This window comes from Antedon bifida, chromosome 6 (assembly GCF_963402885.1).
Source record: "Antedon bifida chromosome 6, ecAntBifi1.1, whole genome shotgun sequence".
NCBI classification, from domain to species: domain Eukaryota; kingdom Metazoa; phylum Echinodermata; class Crinoidea; order Comatulida; family Antedonidae; genus Antedon; species Antedon bifida.
Genome location: NC_136231.1, coordinates 23,945,474 through 23,964,501, shown reverse-complemented (window position 1 = coordinate 23,964,501; position 19,028 = coordinate 23,945,474). Strand labels below are relative to the sequence as shown.

The following is a 19,028-nucleotide window of genomic DNA, read 5'->3' as shown; positions in this document are numbered from 1 at the left end:
TTTATGCCTAAAATTGTGGTTTATTTTCAACATAAATTAGTCCATCAAGTCATGCCCTAGTTTACCTTATAGTCAATCCTTCCAATTTCATTTATCATGATGCATTTTACGTTTCTGAAATGATTGGTAGGCCTATAAAAACGTTTGTAGGCTTACAGTATCCCCACTTTTACAATGGTGCAGTCCCAATATGACCAGACAATAAAGTGCACTCGTTATTTTTTTATTTATCAAATGTAGGCCTACCAAAATGCTGCGAAATCTTTACCGCTATAACTTGGCAAATGTTTTACGATGTATCCCTGTAGCTGATGCATACAGTTTCTCAAGTCAGAATTATGGACGTGTATATAGCTCATCCGGTAATATAGAGAGACGTCAACTTTCTACAAATGTCACCATTGATACTACTTCTGAAACTATAGTACTAGACGAAGGGGACATGAAGAGTCGGTTTCCGTTTATTTGGTTACGTGATAACTGTCGTTGTCATTCTTGCTACCAAGAAACCGCTGGACAGAAAATCACACTTCTGAAAAAGCTTGATATAGATGTCTACCCATTAAACGTTGGCATGCACGATGATCAATCGATTACTGTAGAATGGTCAGACGCACACACGAGCAAGTATCCTTTGAAGTTTTTAAAAGACGTCAAATTCCCAGCTTTGATTAATCCACTTGATGGACTTGATTTGAAGTACTGGGGTTCTGAGATGACCAGAGATAAGATACCGACATTTTCTTTTCATGACGTTATGTCTTATGAATCGCGGTTGTACTCATGGCTTGAAAGTCTTCATACACATGGAATCTGTATCATGAATGGTCTTGAGGATCATGCTAGTAATCTGACCAGATTGGCAGATTGGGTGACACATCCACGAATGACGTGTCATGGGTAAGCTGATAATATACAAGAAGTACCTTAACACATCTTTTTCAATTAATCAATCTCTTTATGAAATAAATATGCGCGTGCATACAATTAATTGAGGGACTATTGTGCTGTTCCGCCGTACCACGCCGAGAATGTTAAAGAGTCGCTATCCAATCGAGTTTGAACAATAGCATGAAAGCCCAAGTGGTCTAATGGTTAGGACATCTGCATATCAAGCAGAAGGTCCGGGTACGATTCTCGGTTGGGGCGAATTTGTCTCATTCTCACAGAATCTTATCGTTTTAACAGAATAAATCCAAAATTAAAATTAAAATTAATTAATTAATAATTAATTAATTAAAATTATGAAACCAACGATAATCCATCTTTCATACTTCAGTAATATAATGCTTTTGTCGTATATTAATATATACATATAGGCTACTGGTGTACGTTACAAATAAATTTAAACTAATAATAATAATGGAAATTTGTAAAGCGCAAGCATCCGTCTAAGAAAGACGCTCACTGCGCTATTGACATTATTACCCCAGTCATTTTGGATCAAACACGATGGAAACATACTCCCATAATGCAACTAGTAATCAGCGCGAAGTTGTGTCTTGATCTAACCGGGTACCCATTTATACACCTGGGTGGAGAGAGGCAAACGTACGTAAAGTATCTTGCCTAAGGATACAAGCAATGCGGCGAGAGTTGGATTCGAACCTCGGTCTCACGATCAGTAGTCCAACGTCCAACACACTGCGCCACACGCACTAAATAAATTAATATATTAATTATCAGACGGACAGACAAGTACGGTAAATAAAGAATGCTCAAACAACCATAAAGACGACCAAAGCAAACTACCAATTAAAATATTTACTTAATTACATTTTGAATGACTATATGTTGTGATAACGTGAAGTACATTTCTCTTTTTTAGGTCTGACTTCGCTGTGAAAGCCACGTCTGAAGCCACCGACTTAGCTTACACTGGCTATCCATTGGAGCTTCACACGGACCTTTCGTATTACTCATATGGACCTGGGGTTAGTATCACTTATACATTAGGCCTATGCCTACTGGTTTATAAAAACAAACAATTTGTTGGAATTGGTTTTACAACATTGGCAGTCTTCTCTTTGATATGTGAATGTTCTATATTAATAATCAGCGGGATGCAGAAACACAATGAAATAATATAAATGTGAAGACAACAAAATCATCGTGATTAAAATCAAGGACTATATACAAACACAATATTAGAATGGATTGGATGGAATCCCTTTATCAATAGACCACCTCCAACAACCCCTACTGACCACCAATCAAAAAGATCCGAGCCAGAAAAGAAATCGCGAAGTATTGTATGTAATTGTTTACTGATCGTATAACGAAATCAAATATAATGTAACAAATATGTAAACTCAGACATATTTGAGGCATTTTGGGGTTTTTTTTCAGTATCTCAGTGCGTAACATCAGTGCAATGTTAGGTTACAATCAATTACCTTATTTTTTTAAACATACAAATAACTTTATTCGCACTAGGTTCAACTTCTACATTGTATACAAGACAGTATTAACGGTGGACTAAGTGAGTTTGCCGATGGTTTTAAAGTGGCTTACGACTTGAAAAGAGACGACCCAGATACGTTTGAAATACTCAGTACCGTACCAGTGGCAAATGTACATAAAGGAATACACTCAATATCAAAGACTAAGTACATTCTTCGGGCTTGGAAACCAATTATAAGGTTTATTATTTTTAATTATTATTTTTTACACACATCTCACAATCGTATCCGGACAACTAGATACTAGTTGGAAAATTATCCTTTAAACAACTTAGAGTGAAGTATTTTTGCCATGGCGCTTTAAAAGTAAGCCTACATGGTTTCATCCAAATTAATTAATCAATTTAATTATTAAACTATTAATGTTTTATAAATTTTGCTTATCTTTTAGAATGAGCAATAGTGATCATGTCGAAGATGTTGTATTCGCCTATTCACATCAAGATACTTGTATGAGCGTCAAGTTTAAAGACGCCAAGAAGGTGTATAAAGCGTTGAAGACTTTCCTAGACAGCATCTATAGTCGAAACAATTTGATATCTCTGAAACTACAGCCAGGTATGAGATAAGTTTGAAATAACTTTTATTCTAAATAATGCCACCTAAAGCTCTGTCTATACTTTATGTGACAAAAAGGGTGATATTCCTATATATGGACACGATGACGTCATATCACTACCATATTTGGGCACATCACACTTTTTTTGACTAGTTTGATAGTGTAGACAGAACCTAATACTGTGCATTTAATTTGACAACGTGAGTTTTTATAACCGGCATAAATGTAATGTTTACACTTTCACCATGATGGGCACACGAAGTCACTTTCTGACATAGGGAACTGGAGTGGAGTTGTGGCTTGGTGGTTATGATGCTTGGCTACCACTCCAAGGGTCCTGGGTTCAAGTCCCGTCACATGGATTTTTTCTAATGACAAAATTACAACTCCACTTCCAAAGACTTGTAATAAGACTTTGTTTATGTAGAGCATCTTGTGTATATGTTTGTCTTGTGAACATCTGAGGGTCCCTAATGATCAGCAATTGCTGGATAGATCACCCTCAATAAATATGGTACAAAAAAAAAATTATTATGTTCACTACAAACAAACAATAATACAAATAAAGAGTTTAATCAAATTAAAAAGTTTATTTCTCGTAAAGTGTTTCCACCAGTACCGTACGGTATTATCTTTGTATTTATTTACATAAAAGGAACATACTGTATATATAAACATTTTTGTCAGTAATTATTTTTTTCAGAAACAATAAAAAAAAATATAAATATAAATAAAACCTTGAATAGGCCATTTTTATATGTTGCCAAATTATGAAAAATATCATAAAATAAACACCAATAAATATTAATAATAAATATACGACGTACTTTATTTTTTTCTGTCTATAGGTGAAGCAATTTGTTTGAACAATACTCGAGTATTACATGGTCGAACTGCTTTTGAATCAGGGTATTCGATTCAGCGTCATCTACAAGGGTTATATCTCGACTGGGACGAAATTTATTCACGAATGAGAGGAATGTCTGGCAAATAAAATTAGATATACTGTGTTTAAATGGCCTTAACTTTAGTTTGTTCTATCTTAAGTTACCTTACCTAATCTCGTGGCCCATAAAGCTGCTGCTTCCTGGGCATACTTGAGAAGATTCAAAATCGTGCAACTTTAGCAGAGCTACAAAAACCGCCATTGGTAAAAACGACAAGCCTGTATGTACACAGACAGTAGAAATCAAAATTTAAATTTCCATTTTCTATATATAAATTTACGTAAGGGCAAAATTTGGTAAATCGCGCGTTATTATTATGTTTATTCGATGGTATATAAAGTTGGTTAGAATCTCGGTACTGATTTTAACCACCTGCTGTAACCCTATTGATTTATTAAATTGAGTTCGATAATTAGTTATTGACAATTAAAACGAATTTAGGTTCAACGATTTGCCCCAAATAGGGGTGTTTTCCGATCGTGGTATACACTGTCTAATGCATGTCCATCTTGAAAAATACCCGCATACAATAATACGAGGATAATTCGCATTTTCCTATCTCCTCCTACGATAATTGTTTTTAATGGCTGAAAAATGGTTGAACAGCTCAAGTACAGTATCATAATGTTGAAGACAGGCCGATTTTCTTAAAAAAATACTATTTTGATAGATTTAATATACGTTTATACAAATGTATTGATTTGCAATGAATGGAACATTCCAAATTATTTGGTTTAACCATGCTTGCATACCTCTATGGTTTAACACAAGTAGGTACATTTATGGGCCCTTGGAGAATAAACATAAATAGTATTGTAATGCTATACAATACTGTAAATAGGTATTAACCACATTTGATCGCCATTTGAATCGCAAATTTCTAATTGTGTGTGTTGGTACTGTTAGATATAATATAAACAAATATACAAATAAACTTTATTACTGTGAGTGTGGGTAGCACTCAAATAAAAAGGTCTGGATTAAAATGATCTTACAAAACATGGATTCAATTTGATTAAATTCTGAATCACATCTCCGTTATATTTCAAATCGCCTCAACCCAGCCCCAACCATGGTGGGGCTGAGTGGGTGTGGTCTCTCTACAGTTTTACAGTGGTACAGTCCTTTATCATTTTTGCCCATGATGACCAGACAGTAATCAAGTGCACTCGTTATTTTTGTATTTATCAATTGTACCAAAATGCTGCGAAATCTTTACCGCTATAACTTGACAAATGTTTTACGATGTATCCCTGTAGCTGATACATGCAGTTTCTCAAGTCAGAATTATGGACGTGTATATAGATCATCCGGTAATATAGAGAGACGTCAACTTTCTACAAATATCACCATTGATACTACCTCTGAAACTATAGTACTAGACGAAGGGGACATGAAGAGTCGGTTTCCGTTTATTTGGTTACGTGATAACTGTCGTTGTCATTCTTGCTATCAAGAAACCGCTGGACAGAAAATCACACTTCTGAAAGAGCTTGATATAGATGTCTACCCATTAAACGTTGGTATGCACGATGATCAATCGATTACTGTAGAATGGTCAGACGCACACACGAGCAAGTATCCTTTGAAATTGTTAAAAGACGTCAAATTTCCAGCTTCGCTTAATCCACTTGATGGACTTGATTTGAAGTACTGGGGTTCTGATATGACCAGAGATAAGGTACCGACATTTTCTTTTCATGATGTTATTTCTGACGAATCGCGGTTGTACTCATGGCTTGAAAGTCTTCATACACATGGAATCTGTATCTTGAACGGTCTTGGGGACCATGCTGGTAATCTGACCAGATTAGCAGATTGGGTGACACATCCACGAATGACGTGTCATGGGTAAGATGATAATATACAAGAAGGAGCCTAAAGATGTATTGTCCCCCAAAAACATGAAAAATTAAGATTAATTAAATCAGACTTTGAATATGCTATTTTTTAATTAATAAAATATTTTAATAAAGTTAATCACTTCCATAGAAAAAAATAAAAAATAAAAATAATGTTTTCACTTGTAAAATTACAAAATAAATGGTTAAATTCAACCACAAATTCATTGGCTGGCAGCCGATTTGACAATTTTTTGCTCTAAATTACATTTTTTCAAAGTGGATAACTAGGCCTATTATGTTACATTAAAATGAAATATTCAACAAAAAATGTTTAAAGAATTATTTTTCAGGGGGACAATACATCTTTAACACACCGTTTTCATTTAAATCAATCAACTCTTTTGGAAATAAAAATAAATATATTTTTAAAAATAATAATACTGCATTCAGACCCAAACCTTTCTTTTTTTGTCTAACCATTTGTATTATTGTGATTCTTATGGAAGGGAATAGATAATGTAGATATGCTCACGTTAAGTTACAACTACCACCATGGTGAATGGCTTTTATGCGTTTCACTTTGACGGTCGTATTTAATCCCTATTGATTAAGTTGATCCTTACATAATAGAGATTAAAAACGGTGCTTGGTCCTTTTGATAACAATTCCTAGTTTTCGACCTTTAATCAGTACGACGACCAAAGCACACTACTAAAATATATACTTATAATTAAATGTTTAATTATTTTAATGTTGTGATAACGTGAAGTAAATTTCTCTTTTTTTTTAGGTCTGACTTCGCTGTGAAAGCCACGTCTGAAGCCACCAACTTAGCTTACACTGGCTATCCATTGGAGCTTCACACGGACCTTTCGTATTACTCATATGGACCTGGGGTTAGTATCACTTATACATTAGGCCTATGCCTACTGGTTTATAAAAACAAACAATTTGTTGGAATTGGTTTTACAACATTGGCAGTCTTCTCTTTGATATGTGAATGTTCTATATTAATAATCAGCGGGATGCAGAAACACAATGAAATAATATAAATGTGAAGACAACAAAATCATCGTGATTAAAATCAAGGACTATATACAAACACAATATTAGAATGGATTGGATGGAATCCCTTTATCATCAATAGACCACCTCCAACAACCCCTACTGACCACCAATCAAAAAGATCCGAGCCAGAAAAGAAATCGCGAAGTATTGTATGTAATTGTTTACTGATCGTATAACGAAATCAAATATAATGTAACAAATATGTAAACTCAGACATATTTGAGGCATTTTGGGGTTTTTTTTTCAGTATCTCAGTGCGTAACATCAGTGCAATGTTAGGTTACAATCAATTACCTTATTTTGTTAAACATACAAATAACTTTATTCGCACTAGGTTCAACTTCTACATTGTATACAAGACAGTATTAACGGTGGACTAAGTGAGTTTGCCGATGGTTTTAAAGTGGCTTACGACTTAAAAAGAGACAACCCAGATACGTTTGAAATACTCAGTACCGTACCAGTGGCAAATGTACATCAAGGAATACACTCAATATCAAAGACTAAGTACATTCTTCGGGCTTGGAAACCAATTATAAGGTTTATTATTTTTAATTATTATTTTTTACACACATCTCACAATCGTATCCGGACAACTAGATACTTACCGGAGAACTACTCCCTAGCTTACCTCGAGTACATTTACCTCCAGGAAAATTATCCTTTAAACAACTTAGAGTGAAGTATTTTTGCCATGGCTCTTTAAAAGTAAGCCTACATGGTTTCATCCAAATTAATTAATCAATTTAATTATTAAACTATTAATGTTTTATCAACTTTGCTTATCTTTTAGAATGAGCAATAGTGATCATGTCGAAGATGTTGTATTCGCCTATTCACATCAAGATACTTGTATGAGCGTCGAGTTTAAAGACGCCAAGAAGGTGTATAAAGCGATGAAGACTTTCCTAGACAGCATCTATAGTCGAAACAATTTGATATCTCTGAAACTACAGCCAGGTATGAGATAAGTTTGAAATAACTTTTATACTAAATAATGCAACCTAAGGCTCTGTCTATACTTTATGTGACAAAAAGGGTGATGTTCCTATATATGGACACGATGACGTCATATCACTACCATATTTGGGCACATCACACTTTTTTGACTAGTTTGATAGTGTAGACAGAACCTAATACCGTGCATTTAATTTGACAATGTGAGTTTTATAACCGGCATAAATGTAATGTTTACACTCCCCATGATGGGTACACGAAGTCACTTTCTAACATAGGGAACTGGAGTGGAGTTGTGGCTTGCTGGCTATGATGCTTGGCTACCACTCCAAGGGTCCTGGATTCAAGTCCCGTCACATGTCAGGATTTTTTCTAAGGACAAAATTACAATTCCACTCCCAAAGACTTTGTTTATGTAGAGCATCTTGTGTATATGTTTGTCTTGTGAACCTCTGAGGGTCCCTAATGATCAGCAATTGCTAGATGGATCACCCTCAATAAATATGGTACAAAAAAAACAAAAAAAAATGATTATGTTCACTACAAACAAACAATAATACAAATAAAGAGTTTAATAAAATTAAAAAGTTTATTTCAAGTGTTTCCACCAGTACCGTACGGATCTTTGTATTTATTTACATAAAAGGAACATACTGTATATATAAACATTTTTTTCAGTAATTATTTTTTTCAGAAACAATAAAAAAAAATATAAATATAAATAAAACCTTGAATAGGCCATTTTTATATGTTGCAAAATTATGAAAAATATCATAAAATAAACACCAATAAATATTAATAATAATAAATATACGACGTACTTTATTTTTTTCTGTCTATAGGTGAAGCAATTTGTTTGAACAATACTCGAGTATTACATGGTCGAACTGCTTTTGAATCAGGGTATTCGATTCAGCGTCATCTACAAGGGTTATATCTCGACTGGGACGAAATTTATTCACGAATGAGAGGAATGTCTGGCAAATAAAAAAGCTGAAATGTTACCAGTTAGAATGAAGGATAAGCACAATGAAACAAAATTAATCCAGTTTATATGCAATAGCGTAGTAATACTAGCGGTTGAGGCTGGGGTGGCTAGGCCAAGTCAAGTCAAGTTACTTACTACTATCTGAATCAAAATAAATGAATAATAGGCCTAATAATACCTTGCTTAACTAATACTAGCCTACTATTTTAATCCCTTAATTATTCTTAGTGTTAAAGTTAAATATTATAGTAGCTTATGCAAAATATATGGTAAATGTTGATCGTTAAGCGTACCAGATACAACAAAAACAACAGATAATTGAATAAAAATATGTAGCTAGAGAATCATCCTTCCTTCCGTGTTTACGAAATCGGCCGGACGATTTTATAAGCGATGTGTATCAGTTTAACCCGTAAATAATCAATCTAACCTTAATGAAACTGAACCTAATATAGTATGGTCTACTTAGCAAGTCCGGCCCGGTTAGGCCCTCTACTCACCTTAAAATAGATATTAGTCAGTAAGCACAGCAACTCAGCTTTTAAAAACCCCCATCAAATCCCACAAAATGTATTTTTAGAAATTCATTGTTAACATCTAAGGAAGCGATTGGAAACAGTGTTACGCAAATTATGATTCGAACGAGTGTTACGCTTTAATAAAAATGAATCATAGAGGTACAACATAATCATAATTTCACTCTTACCTGGTTGGATCACGTATATTGAATTCACCTAGATTACTGTTATGCTCATATTTTTCTGTTATAATTTGTTAGTAGTAATTTGGAAAAGCTAATTAATCTATGGTAAGTGGATTCGACAGGAATTTAGATATACTGTGTTTAAATGGCCTTAACTTTAGTTTGTTCTATCTTAAGTTACCTTACCTAATCTCGTGGCCCATAAAGCTGCTGCTTCCTGGGCATTATTAAACTTGAGAAGATTCAAAATCGTGCAACTTTAGCAGAGCTACAAAAACCGCCAAATAGGGGTGTTTTCCGATCGTGGTATACACTGTCTAATGCATGTCCATCTTGAAAAATACCCGCATACAATAATACGAGGATAATTCGCATTTTCCTATCTCCTCCTACGATAATTGTTGTTAATGGCTGAATGGTTGAACAGCTCAAGTACAGTATCATAATGTTGAAGACAGGCCGATTTTCTTTAAAAAATATTATTTTGATAGATTTAATATACGTTTATACAGATGTATTGATTTGCAATGAATGGAACATTCCAAATTATTTGGTTTAACCATGCTTGCATACCTCTATGGTTTAACACAAGTAGGTAAATGTATGGGCCCTTGGAGAATAAACATAAATAGTATTGTAATGCTATACAATACTGTAAATAGGTATTAACCACTTTTGATCGCCATTTGAATCGCAAATTTCTAATTGTGTGTGTTGGTACTGTTAGATATAATATAAACAAATATACAAATTAACTTTATTACTGTGAGTGTGGGTAGCCCCTACTTTTAGATTATAAACACATAATAATATAATACTTTATTACTGACAGTTGCTTCTCAACGTTTGTATTAATTAATAATTACAAAACATATACACGTCGTAGTGGTCGTTACATGTACTTTACTATAACAGTAACAATTTTAACAGTTATTAATTATTTAAATGTTTTACTCTATTTAGTGGTATATTATTTATAGGCCTATAACAAATATTTCGTTACTTAGTGGATAATAAAGAAATATAAAGAATAATTTAATATAAAGAATATATTAAAAAATTTATCCTCTATGTATATATCCTCATCCCCAACCCTCAACCCTAATGTTAGATACAAAACACAAATTGGGCTTGTTTAAATGAGTCCAAATCAAACATTGGGCTCATTTTGTGACAAGTTTCTCTTTTGGAAGTAATTCGCAGGGTGCTAATTTTGGTTGACTACATAAATCATTGTGTCTATTTATTTGTTTTTTGTAAACGACAATGTTTTATAGTCATGCGGTACGTACATTTGAAATCGCCATTTTTTTTACGCTGAAATTACTATGTATTCGAGAACCATCTGTGGACACGACCTAGATGGTACGCGAGCGATGCGAGCGTACCATCTAGTTTATTAAATTCTTTAAAGCACATACAATTCAATTCAAAATTCTTTAATTATCCCACACGGGGCAATTCAAATAAAAAGGTTTGGATTAAAATGATCTTACAAAACATGGATTCAATTTGATTCAATTCTGAATCACATCTCCGTTATATTTCAAATCGCCTCAACCCAGCCCCAACCATGGTGGGGCTGAGTGGGTGTGGTCTCTCTACAGTTGCACCCGCCACCCCCCCCCCCCCCCCCTCTTTCACAAAATCCTGGATCCGTCCCTGAGTTTAGTATCCTGTGTATATACATCCTACTGCACGAAGGCAAATGTGAATTACTACGTTTGTCGAGAATAATTATTCATTTTTTTTCTTTATTTTTCAAACACGGTTAAATTTACGGTATTTAAAACTATACTGCGTGAAAATATCCAAGGACTTTAGTTTGAATACAGGCAATGTATTGTTTGTAATAGGGCCTCTTTAAGTCAGTTTATTGCTGTACTACAGCTTTTTAGCTACCCTTGTGAAACAAAGTTAAATAAATAATATGAAATAAATTTTTACTCTGAAAAGAATACCAGTATATTTTGAAACAAAATATATTATGCTTTCGCATGTTAATAGGTCACTTATTATACCTTCCTTTTTTTAAATAATAAATTAATAATTAATACATTAAATTAAATTTTATTTTATGCTTAAAATGGTGGTTTATTTTCAGCATAAATTAGTCTATCATGTCATGTCCTAGTTTACCCTATATTCAATCCTTCCAATTCCATTTATCATGATGCATTTTACGTTTCTGAAATGATTGGTAGGCCTATAAAAACGTATGTAGGCTTACAGCATCCCCACTTTTACAGTGGTACAGTCCTTTATCATTTTTGCCCATGATAACCAGACAGTAATTAAGTGCACTCGTTATTTTTGTATTTATCAATTGTACCAAAATGCTGCGAAATCTTTACCGCTATAACTTGACAAATGTTTTACGATGTATCCCTGTAGCTGATACATACAGTTTCTCAAGTCAGAATTATGGACGTGTATATAGATCATCCGGTAATATAGAGAGACGTCAACTTTCTACAAATGTCACCATTGATACTACTTCTGAAACTATAGTACTAGACGAAGGGGACATGAAGAGTCGGTTTCCGTTTATTTGGTTACGTGATAACTGTCGTTGTCATTCTTGCTACCAAGAAACCTCTGGACAGAAAATCACACTTCTGAAAGAGCTTGATATAGATGTCTACCCATTAAACGTTGGTATGCACGATGATCAATCGATTACTGTAGAATGGTCAGACGCACACACGAGCAAGTATCCTTTGAAATTGTTAAAAGACGTCAAATTTCCAGCTCCGCTTAATCCACTTGATGGACTTGATTTGAAGTACTGGGGTTCTGATATGACCAGAGATAAGGTACCGACATTTTCTTTTCATGATGTTATTTCTGACGAATCGCGGTTGTACTCATGGCTTGAAAGTCTTCATACACATGGAATCTGTATCTTGAACGGTCTTGGGGACCATGCTGGTAATCTGACCAGATTAGCAGATTGGGTGACACATCCACGAATGACGTGTCATGGGTAAGATGATAATATACAAGAAGGAGCCTAAAGATGTATTGTCCCCCAAAAACATGAAAAATTAAGATTAATTAAATCAGACTTTGAATATGCTATTTTTTAATTAATAAAATATTTTAATAAAGTTAATCACTTCCATAAATTCATTGGCTGGCAGCCGATTTGACCATTTTTTGCTCTAAATTACATTTTTTCAGGTAAATACATTTTTTTCGATTCATTTTTTGGTCAAAGTGGATAACTATTATGTTACATTAAAATGAAATATTCAACAAAAAATGTTTAAAGAATTATTTTTCAGGGGGACAATACATCTTTAACACACCGTTTTCATTTAAATCAATCAACTCTTTTGGAAATAAAAATAAATATATTTTTAAAAATAATAATACTGCATTCAGACCCAAACCTTTCTTTTTTTGTCTAACCATTTGTATTATTGTGATTCTTATGGAAGGGAATAGATAATGTAGATATGCTCACGTTAAGTTACAACTACCACCATGGTGAATGGCTTTTATGCGTTTCACTTCGACGGTCGTATTCAATCCCTATTGATTAAGTTGATCCTTACATAATAGAGATTAAAAACGGTGCTTGGTCCTTTTGATAACAATTCCTAGTTTTCAACCTTTAATCAGTACGACGACCAAAGCACACTACTAAAATATATACTTATAATTAAATGTTTAATTATTTTAATGTTGTGATAACGTGAAGTAAATTTCTCTTTTTTTTTTAGGTCTGACTTCGCTGTGAAAGCCACGTCTGAAGCCACCGACTTAGCTTACACTGGCTATCCATTGGAGCTTCACACGGACCTTTCGTATTACTCATATGGACCTGGGGTTAGTGTCAGTTGTACATGGCCTAATGGTTTATAAAAACATAATATAATATTCTCCAGTCATTGAATGTCGGTGAATTTCACATCGACAAATGATATTTTAAATCAGAGTTCCACAACCTTTTTTGACCGCGACCCCATGATCCTATTTTGGGAATTTTCGCGACCCAACATTGAGTATTTGATCTTACAGAAACACCCACACCCCATCGGCATCATCTTTACAATGTTCTACATTTGTTCCTAATGTGCTGACATGTGTTCTTAAAATTAAGGGCGCTAAGCATAAAATTTACGAGATCGAATCCACAGAAAAAAAACACTGACTGAACCAAAATTTAAGTGACCCAGTACTATTGTCATAGTGTCCTCTCCTTCAATGCTGTGGCAGAGACATTGTGTCGTTTCCACGGCATCACCAGATGCATTGACTTGCTTGTGTGGTGGAAAGGGGGACGTATAATTATGTGAACCCCAAACACAGTAGCTTTAAAACTCTTTTCCACCACGACCAGCATGTGGTTCGAACCCATGACATCCGTGTTGTTAACACAACGCTGCTCAGTCGACTGAGCTAACCGGTCATCTTGGATATAAACAGGTTTGACGGTCATGAATATATTTGAATTTGTATATAAATACTTAAGTAATCTTTCAAAAAACAAAGCCACTGGTCATGACAACTTACCACCGGGCATTCTAAAACTGTCTGCCCCGATTATATCCCCAACAATTACAAGAATCATAAATCACTCCTTCACAACATGTAAATTCCCAAATACGTGGAAAATAGCAAAGGTCGCGCCAATTTTTAAGAATGGTGAAAAAACTAACCCTAATAATTATCGTCCTATTTCCGTCCTACCTATACTTTCAAAAATAATTGAACGAGTCGTTTTTAATCAACTTTATGCTTTTTTGAATAATAATAATAATCTGTTATGTATAAATCAATCAGGTTTTCGACCATCATACTCAACATCTACTGCACTTACAAAAGTGACGGAAGACTGGTATAGTGCAATAGACGAGGGTAAGCTGGTCGGAATCTGTTTACTAGATTTTAAAAAGGCCTTTGATACGGTAAACCATAACATACTATTAAGCAAATTGAGACTTTATGGTTTAAGTAAATATGTTTTAAAATGGTTCGAGAGCTATCTGTCTGAGCGAAAGCAATTCACAAATGTAAATAATACATTGTCTGATTATACACACATCCAATGTGGAGTGCCTCATGGGTCAATCGTGGGCCCACTTGCTTTCCTCTTATATATAAATGACCTATCGAAAGTTGCAAACAAATGTAAAATAAGTATGTATGCTGACGATACTATAATTTATTGTTCTTCAAAAAATGAAAATGAAATATACCAAAGTATAAATGAAGAACTTATACAAATCCACGATTGGCTAAAAAATAATAAATTGAGTCTAAATGTCTCTAAATCCGAGTTTATGTTGATCGGATCGACAAACCGATTGGCAACCATCAAAGAAAAAAATAGATCAGTTAATATAGATAACGATGTTGTACCACGCGTTCGATATTGCAAACATCTCGGTATCATAATAGACGAACATTTATCATAGAAAAATCAGATTGAATACATTCGAGGTAAAGCTCTAAATGGATTGGGTATGCTCAGACGATGTAGCTATTATTTTCCACAAAACATATTAAAACATATTGCAAACTTTATTGTAATACCTTACTTGGGCTATTGTAACATAATTTGGGGAAATAGTAGTCAAACTCTAATGAAAAGAGTTAAAACTATCCAAAACAGAACAGCTCGAATCGTGTGTGGTCTAACATGGGACACACCTAGTAGTGAGGCACTAAGACAAATTAATTGGTCACCTTTATTTTATCAAGATAGATATGAATGTTGTATGATTATATATAAGGTTTTGACAGATAATGCCCCACCTTACCTAAATAATGTATTTACATACAATGATATAAATTATAATCTAAGGCACAGTGATACACATCTATTCATCCCGAAGCCAAAAACAGATTTTAAAAAACGAAGTCTGTCTTATCGTGGAGCAATTATATGGAATAGTCTCAATGTTGATACCCTTCCAAATTCAGTTAAGTTGTTTAAAACGTATCTGAAAAATGCATTGTAAAACATAATGGTATGGTAATATACGATGGTGTACATCCAACTTTTAAAATGGCTAAATACCATGTAAAATGTGTGTTTTATCACTATTATTTTAAGGTAAATGAAATCAAAAAGATTTATTATGTATTACAGTAGAATCCCTATAAATTATACACTTCGATAAGGGTTCCCGTTTACACGGAAAGTACCGGTATGGTGTACCCTAAATAGAGGTGTCAGATGAATGGGGATTCTGCTGTAATTTTGTTTCTTTTCAATTTTAATTTTTTCGTTTCTTTCGTATTAATATGGTGTTGGTTTTTTTTTTATAATACAGTATCACGAACTTGTGTAAAAACAATCAATGTTGATTGAACGAGTTGTGCTGTACATCAGTCTCGTGTCTAAATAAAGTTTATATATATATGACGTAACGATGAATTACGTAATATGAAGTGCGTATGAATAGACTATTGTCAGCTGCTCAGTCATGTGCTTTGTGGCGTAACGGGTAATGGCTCTGTTCGATTACTCTAAGCGCTAGCTTGGGTTCGAAACTCTGCGGATTTTTTTTTAATGAAATAAATATTGTTTTTATTTTACTTACTTAGGTTTACTTAGGTGATATACTGGACGCAGGACTAAAGTCCTCTATATCCAGATCCAATTGGTCCAATCCTGGTATTTTGAATCCTTAACTTGTGATCGTATATTACTGGTTGATTCCGCCAGAATTTGTCCAGACTATTTTTAAAACTGTTTAGTGAGGTTGCTGTCACAATATGTTCAGGTAGTGCATTCCAATTATCGGTTATACGGTTACTAAAGGAAAATTTCCTTTTATCCAAATGAGAAACTCTCTTAGCTAGCTTAAGAGAGTGCCCCCGTGTTCTATTAGATACATTTAGTTTTAGGAAATCAGATATTGATTTATCATCCATTTAGAATTAGTCATTACGACATCTTCTTCAAAAGTAGGCAGTTTTTAAAGCTCTTATTCTTTCTGCATAATTAAGCCCCTTAAGGTTAGGGATTAAACGTGTAGCTCTACGTTGAACACTTTCTAGAAGATCTATATGTTTCTCTAAATATGGACACCACACAGAAACACTATATTCCAAATGGGGTCTAACAATGGCTTTATAAAACAAAAGTAGAATTTCTGCAAATTTGTTTGTCATCTGCAAAAAGGAATACTTCAGAATTTACACATTCTGGCATATCGTTGATATAAATAACAAAAAGGAGTGGCCCTAGGACGCTGCCTTGTGGGATTCCACTTAAAACATTATGCCATTCTGATGCCTTTCCTTTTACTATTACTCTCTGAGTTCTATTAGACAGAAATGATTCAATCCACATACCAACTTCTCCAAGAATGCCATAGCTTGTAAGTTTTCCAAGAAGCCTACGGTGTGGAACCTTGTCAAAGGCTTTGGCAAAGTCCATATAAATGACATCAATTGATCCAAACTGCAAACTACAGAAAAAATAGCGTCGTAGAACCAGTTTGTAGGTTATTAAATCGACGTCCTAAAAGGGGATTCACCACTTGTATATTAACAACGTCAAAAGTTTTTTTTTCGAGAAGGAGTGGAAGTTATTATACAGCATTGTAGAGCCGAGTATTTCCAACGAAATGGGATTTAAAACATTGACTGTCTTCCCTTTGCATGTGAATGATCTATATATTAGTACTCAGGCAGATGCCGAAACATAATGAAGTAAATATTAATGTGAAGAGGCCTATATTGTTTATTGAAACAAAAAATCAAATATAATGCAACAAATATGTAAAGTCAGACATATTTTTGTGTTTTTCCAGTATCACACAGTGCGTAGCAACAATGCAATGTTAGGTTACAATCAATTACCTTATTTGTTAACATATAAATAACTTTATTCAAACTAGGTTCTACTTCTACATTGTATACAAGACAGTGCTAATGGTGGAATAAGTGAGTTTGCCGATGGTTTTAAAGTGGCTTACGACTTAAAAAGAGACGATCCAGAAACGTTTGAAATACTCAGTACCGTGCCAGTGGCAAATGTATATGAAGGAATACATTCAATATCAAAGACTAAGTACATTCTTCGGGCTTGGAAACCAATTATAAGGTTTTTATTTGTAATTATTATTTTTTATACACATCGCGCAACCATATCTGGACAACTAGATACTCACCGGAGAACTACTCTCTAGGCCTAACTCGAGTACTTTTACCTCTAGGAAAATTATCCTTTAAACAACTTAAAGTGAAGTATTCTTGCCATGGCGCTTTAAAAGTAAGCTTACATGGTTTCATCCAAATTAATTAATCAATTTAATTATTAAACTATTCATGTTTTATCAATGTTGCTTTTCTTTTAGAATGAGCAATAGTGATCATGTCGAAAATGTTGTATTCGCCTATACACAACAAGATACTTGTATGAGCGTCGAGTTTAAAGACGTCAAGAAAGTGTATAAAGCGATGAAGACTTTCCTAGACAGCGTCTCTAGTCGAAACAATTTGATATCTCTGAAACTACAGCCAGGTATGAGATGAGTTTGAAGTAACGTTTATTCTAAATAATACAAACTAAAGCTGTCTACACTATCAAACTAGTTGACAAAAAAGTGTGATGTGCCAAAATATGGAAGTGATATGCCCAAATATGGTAGTGATATGACATCATCATGTTAAGTTTGATAGTGCAGATAGAACCTAATGCCGTTTATTTAATTTAACAACGTGAGTTTTTATAACCGGCATAAATGTATAATGTTTACACTTTCCCCATGATGGACAAACGAAGGCACTTTCTGACACAGGGAACTGGATTATTATGTTCATTACAAATAAACAATATTACAAATAAAGCGTTTAGTAAAACTAAAAAGTTTATTTCTCGTAAATTGTTTCCACCACCAACAAGGACGAGTACCCTCGGTATTTTCTTTGTATTTATTTACATAAAAGGAACATACTGTATATTATACTACATTTTTTTCAGTAATTGTTTTTCCAGAAATAATAAAAAAGAATATAAATAAAATCAAACTTTGAATAGACCATTTTATAATGTTGCCAAATTAAGAAAACAATATCATAAAATAAACCAATAAATATTAATAATAAATATACGACGTACTTTCTTTTTTTCTGTCTATAGGTGAAGCAATTTGTTTGAACAATACTCGAGTATTACATGGTCGAACTGCTTTTGAAGCAGTCCGACTTCAGCGTCATCTACAAGGGTTATTTCTCGACTGGGACGAAATATATTCACGAATGAGAGGAATATCTGGCAAATGAAAATGCAGAAATTCCAAAGTGTTATCAGTTAGAATGAAGGATAAGCACAATGAAACAAAATGAATCCAGTTTAAATGCATTAATCGGAATAGCGTAGTAATACTTAATTGTTTTCTCTTCCTATCTTTCTTGAGGAAACCCACTTTCAAGTGATATTTTAGTATACGGGTGTTACAGGTTAATCGGTATCAAAATCTAATAAAATAGGTCTATATAATTTTTAGTGCTCCACCTCTGTTGATTTCCTAGTC

General features: G+C 33.9%; 3 protein-coding genes across 3 annotated transcripts; all 3 read left to right on the top strand.

The window, feature by feature from the left end:
- Window positions 1-249: 249 nt before the first annotated feature.
- LOC144844672 (gamma-butyrobetaine dioxygenase-like) lies at window positions 250-4,015 on the top strand. The gene is made up of 5 exons (XM_078701694.1): window positions 250-900; window positions 1,829-1,934; window positions 2,437-2,642; window positions 2,854-3,020; window positions 3,870-4,015. The coding sequence occupies exons 1-5, from the start codon at window positions 251-253 to the stop codon at window positions 4,013-4,015; spliced, it is 1,275 nt and encodes a 424-aa protein (XP_078557820.1). The 5' UTR covers window position 250.
- Window positions 4,016-5,136: 1,121 nt separating this feature from the next.
- Window positions 5,137-8,831, top strand: LOC144844671 (gamma-butyrobetaine dioxygenase-like). The gene is made up of 5 exons (XM_078701693.1): window positions 5,137-5,819; window positions 6,603-6,708; window positions 7,215-7,420; window positions 7,674-7,840; window positions 8,680-8,831. The coding sequence occupies exons 1-5, from the start codon at window positions 5,170-5,172 to the stop codon at window positions 8,823-8,825; spliced, it is 1,275 nt and encodes a 424-aa protein (XP_078557819.1). The 5' UTR covers window positions 5,137-5,169; the 3' UTR covers window positions 8,826-8,831.
- A 3,000-nt stretch (window positions 8,832-11,831) lies between these two features.
- Window positions 11,832-18,994, top strand: LOC144844696 (gamma-butyrobetaine dioxygenase-like). Its single transcript, XM_078701723.1, has 5 exons — window positions 11,832-12,514; window positions 13,257-13,362; window positions 17,391-17,596; window positions 17,850-18,016; window positions 18,635-18,994. Exons 1-5 carry the CDS (start codon window positions 11,865-11,867, stop codon window positions 18,775-18,777), a joined length of 1,272 nt encoding a protein of 423 aa, XP_078557849.1. The 5' UTR covers window positions 11,832-11,864; the 3' UTR covers window positions 18,778-18,994.
- Window positions 18,995-19,028: the final 34 nt, after the last annotated feature.

Excerpts from the sequence above, each read along its gene's own strand:
- LOC144844672 (XM_078701694.1), top strand. The coding sequence starts at position 251 with ATGCTGCGAAATCTTTACCGCTATAACTTGGCAAATGTTTTACGATGT. Across the intron at positions 901-1,828 it reads CCACGAATGACGTGTCATGG|GTCTGACTTCGCTGTGAAAG; the intron begins GTAAGCTGATAA and ends TCTCTTTTTTAG. Across the intron at positions 1,935-2,436 it reads ATTACTCATATGGACCTGGG|GTTCAACTTCTACATTGTAT; the intron begins GTTAGTATCACT and ends TATTCGCACTAG.
- LOC144844671 (XM_078701693.1), top strand. The coding sequence starts at position 5,170 with ATGCTGCGAAATCTTTACCGCTATAACTTGACAAATGTTTTACGATGT. Across the intron at positions 5,820-6,602 it reads CCACGAATGACGTGTCATGG|GTCTGACTTCGCTGTGAAAG; the intron begins GTAAGATGATAA and ends CTTTTTTTTTAG. Across the intron at positions 7,841-8,679 it reads ATCTCTGAAACTACAGCCAG|GTGAAGCAATTTGTTTGAAC; the intron begins GTATGAGATAAG and ends TTCTGTCTATAG.
- LOC144844696 (XM_078701723.1), top strand. The coding sequence starts at position 11,865 with ATGCTGCGAAATCTTTACCGCTATAACTTGACAAATGTTTTACGATGT. Across the intron at positions 17,597-17,849 it reads GCTTGGAAACCAATTATAAG|AATGAGCAATAGTGATCATG; the intron begins GTTTTTATTTGT and ends CTTTTCTTTTAG. Across the intron at positions 18,017-18,634 it reads ATCTCTGAAACTACAGCCAG|GTGAAGCAATTTGTTTGAAC; the intron begins GTATGAGATGAG and ends TTCTGTCTATAG.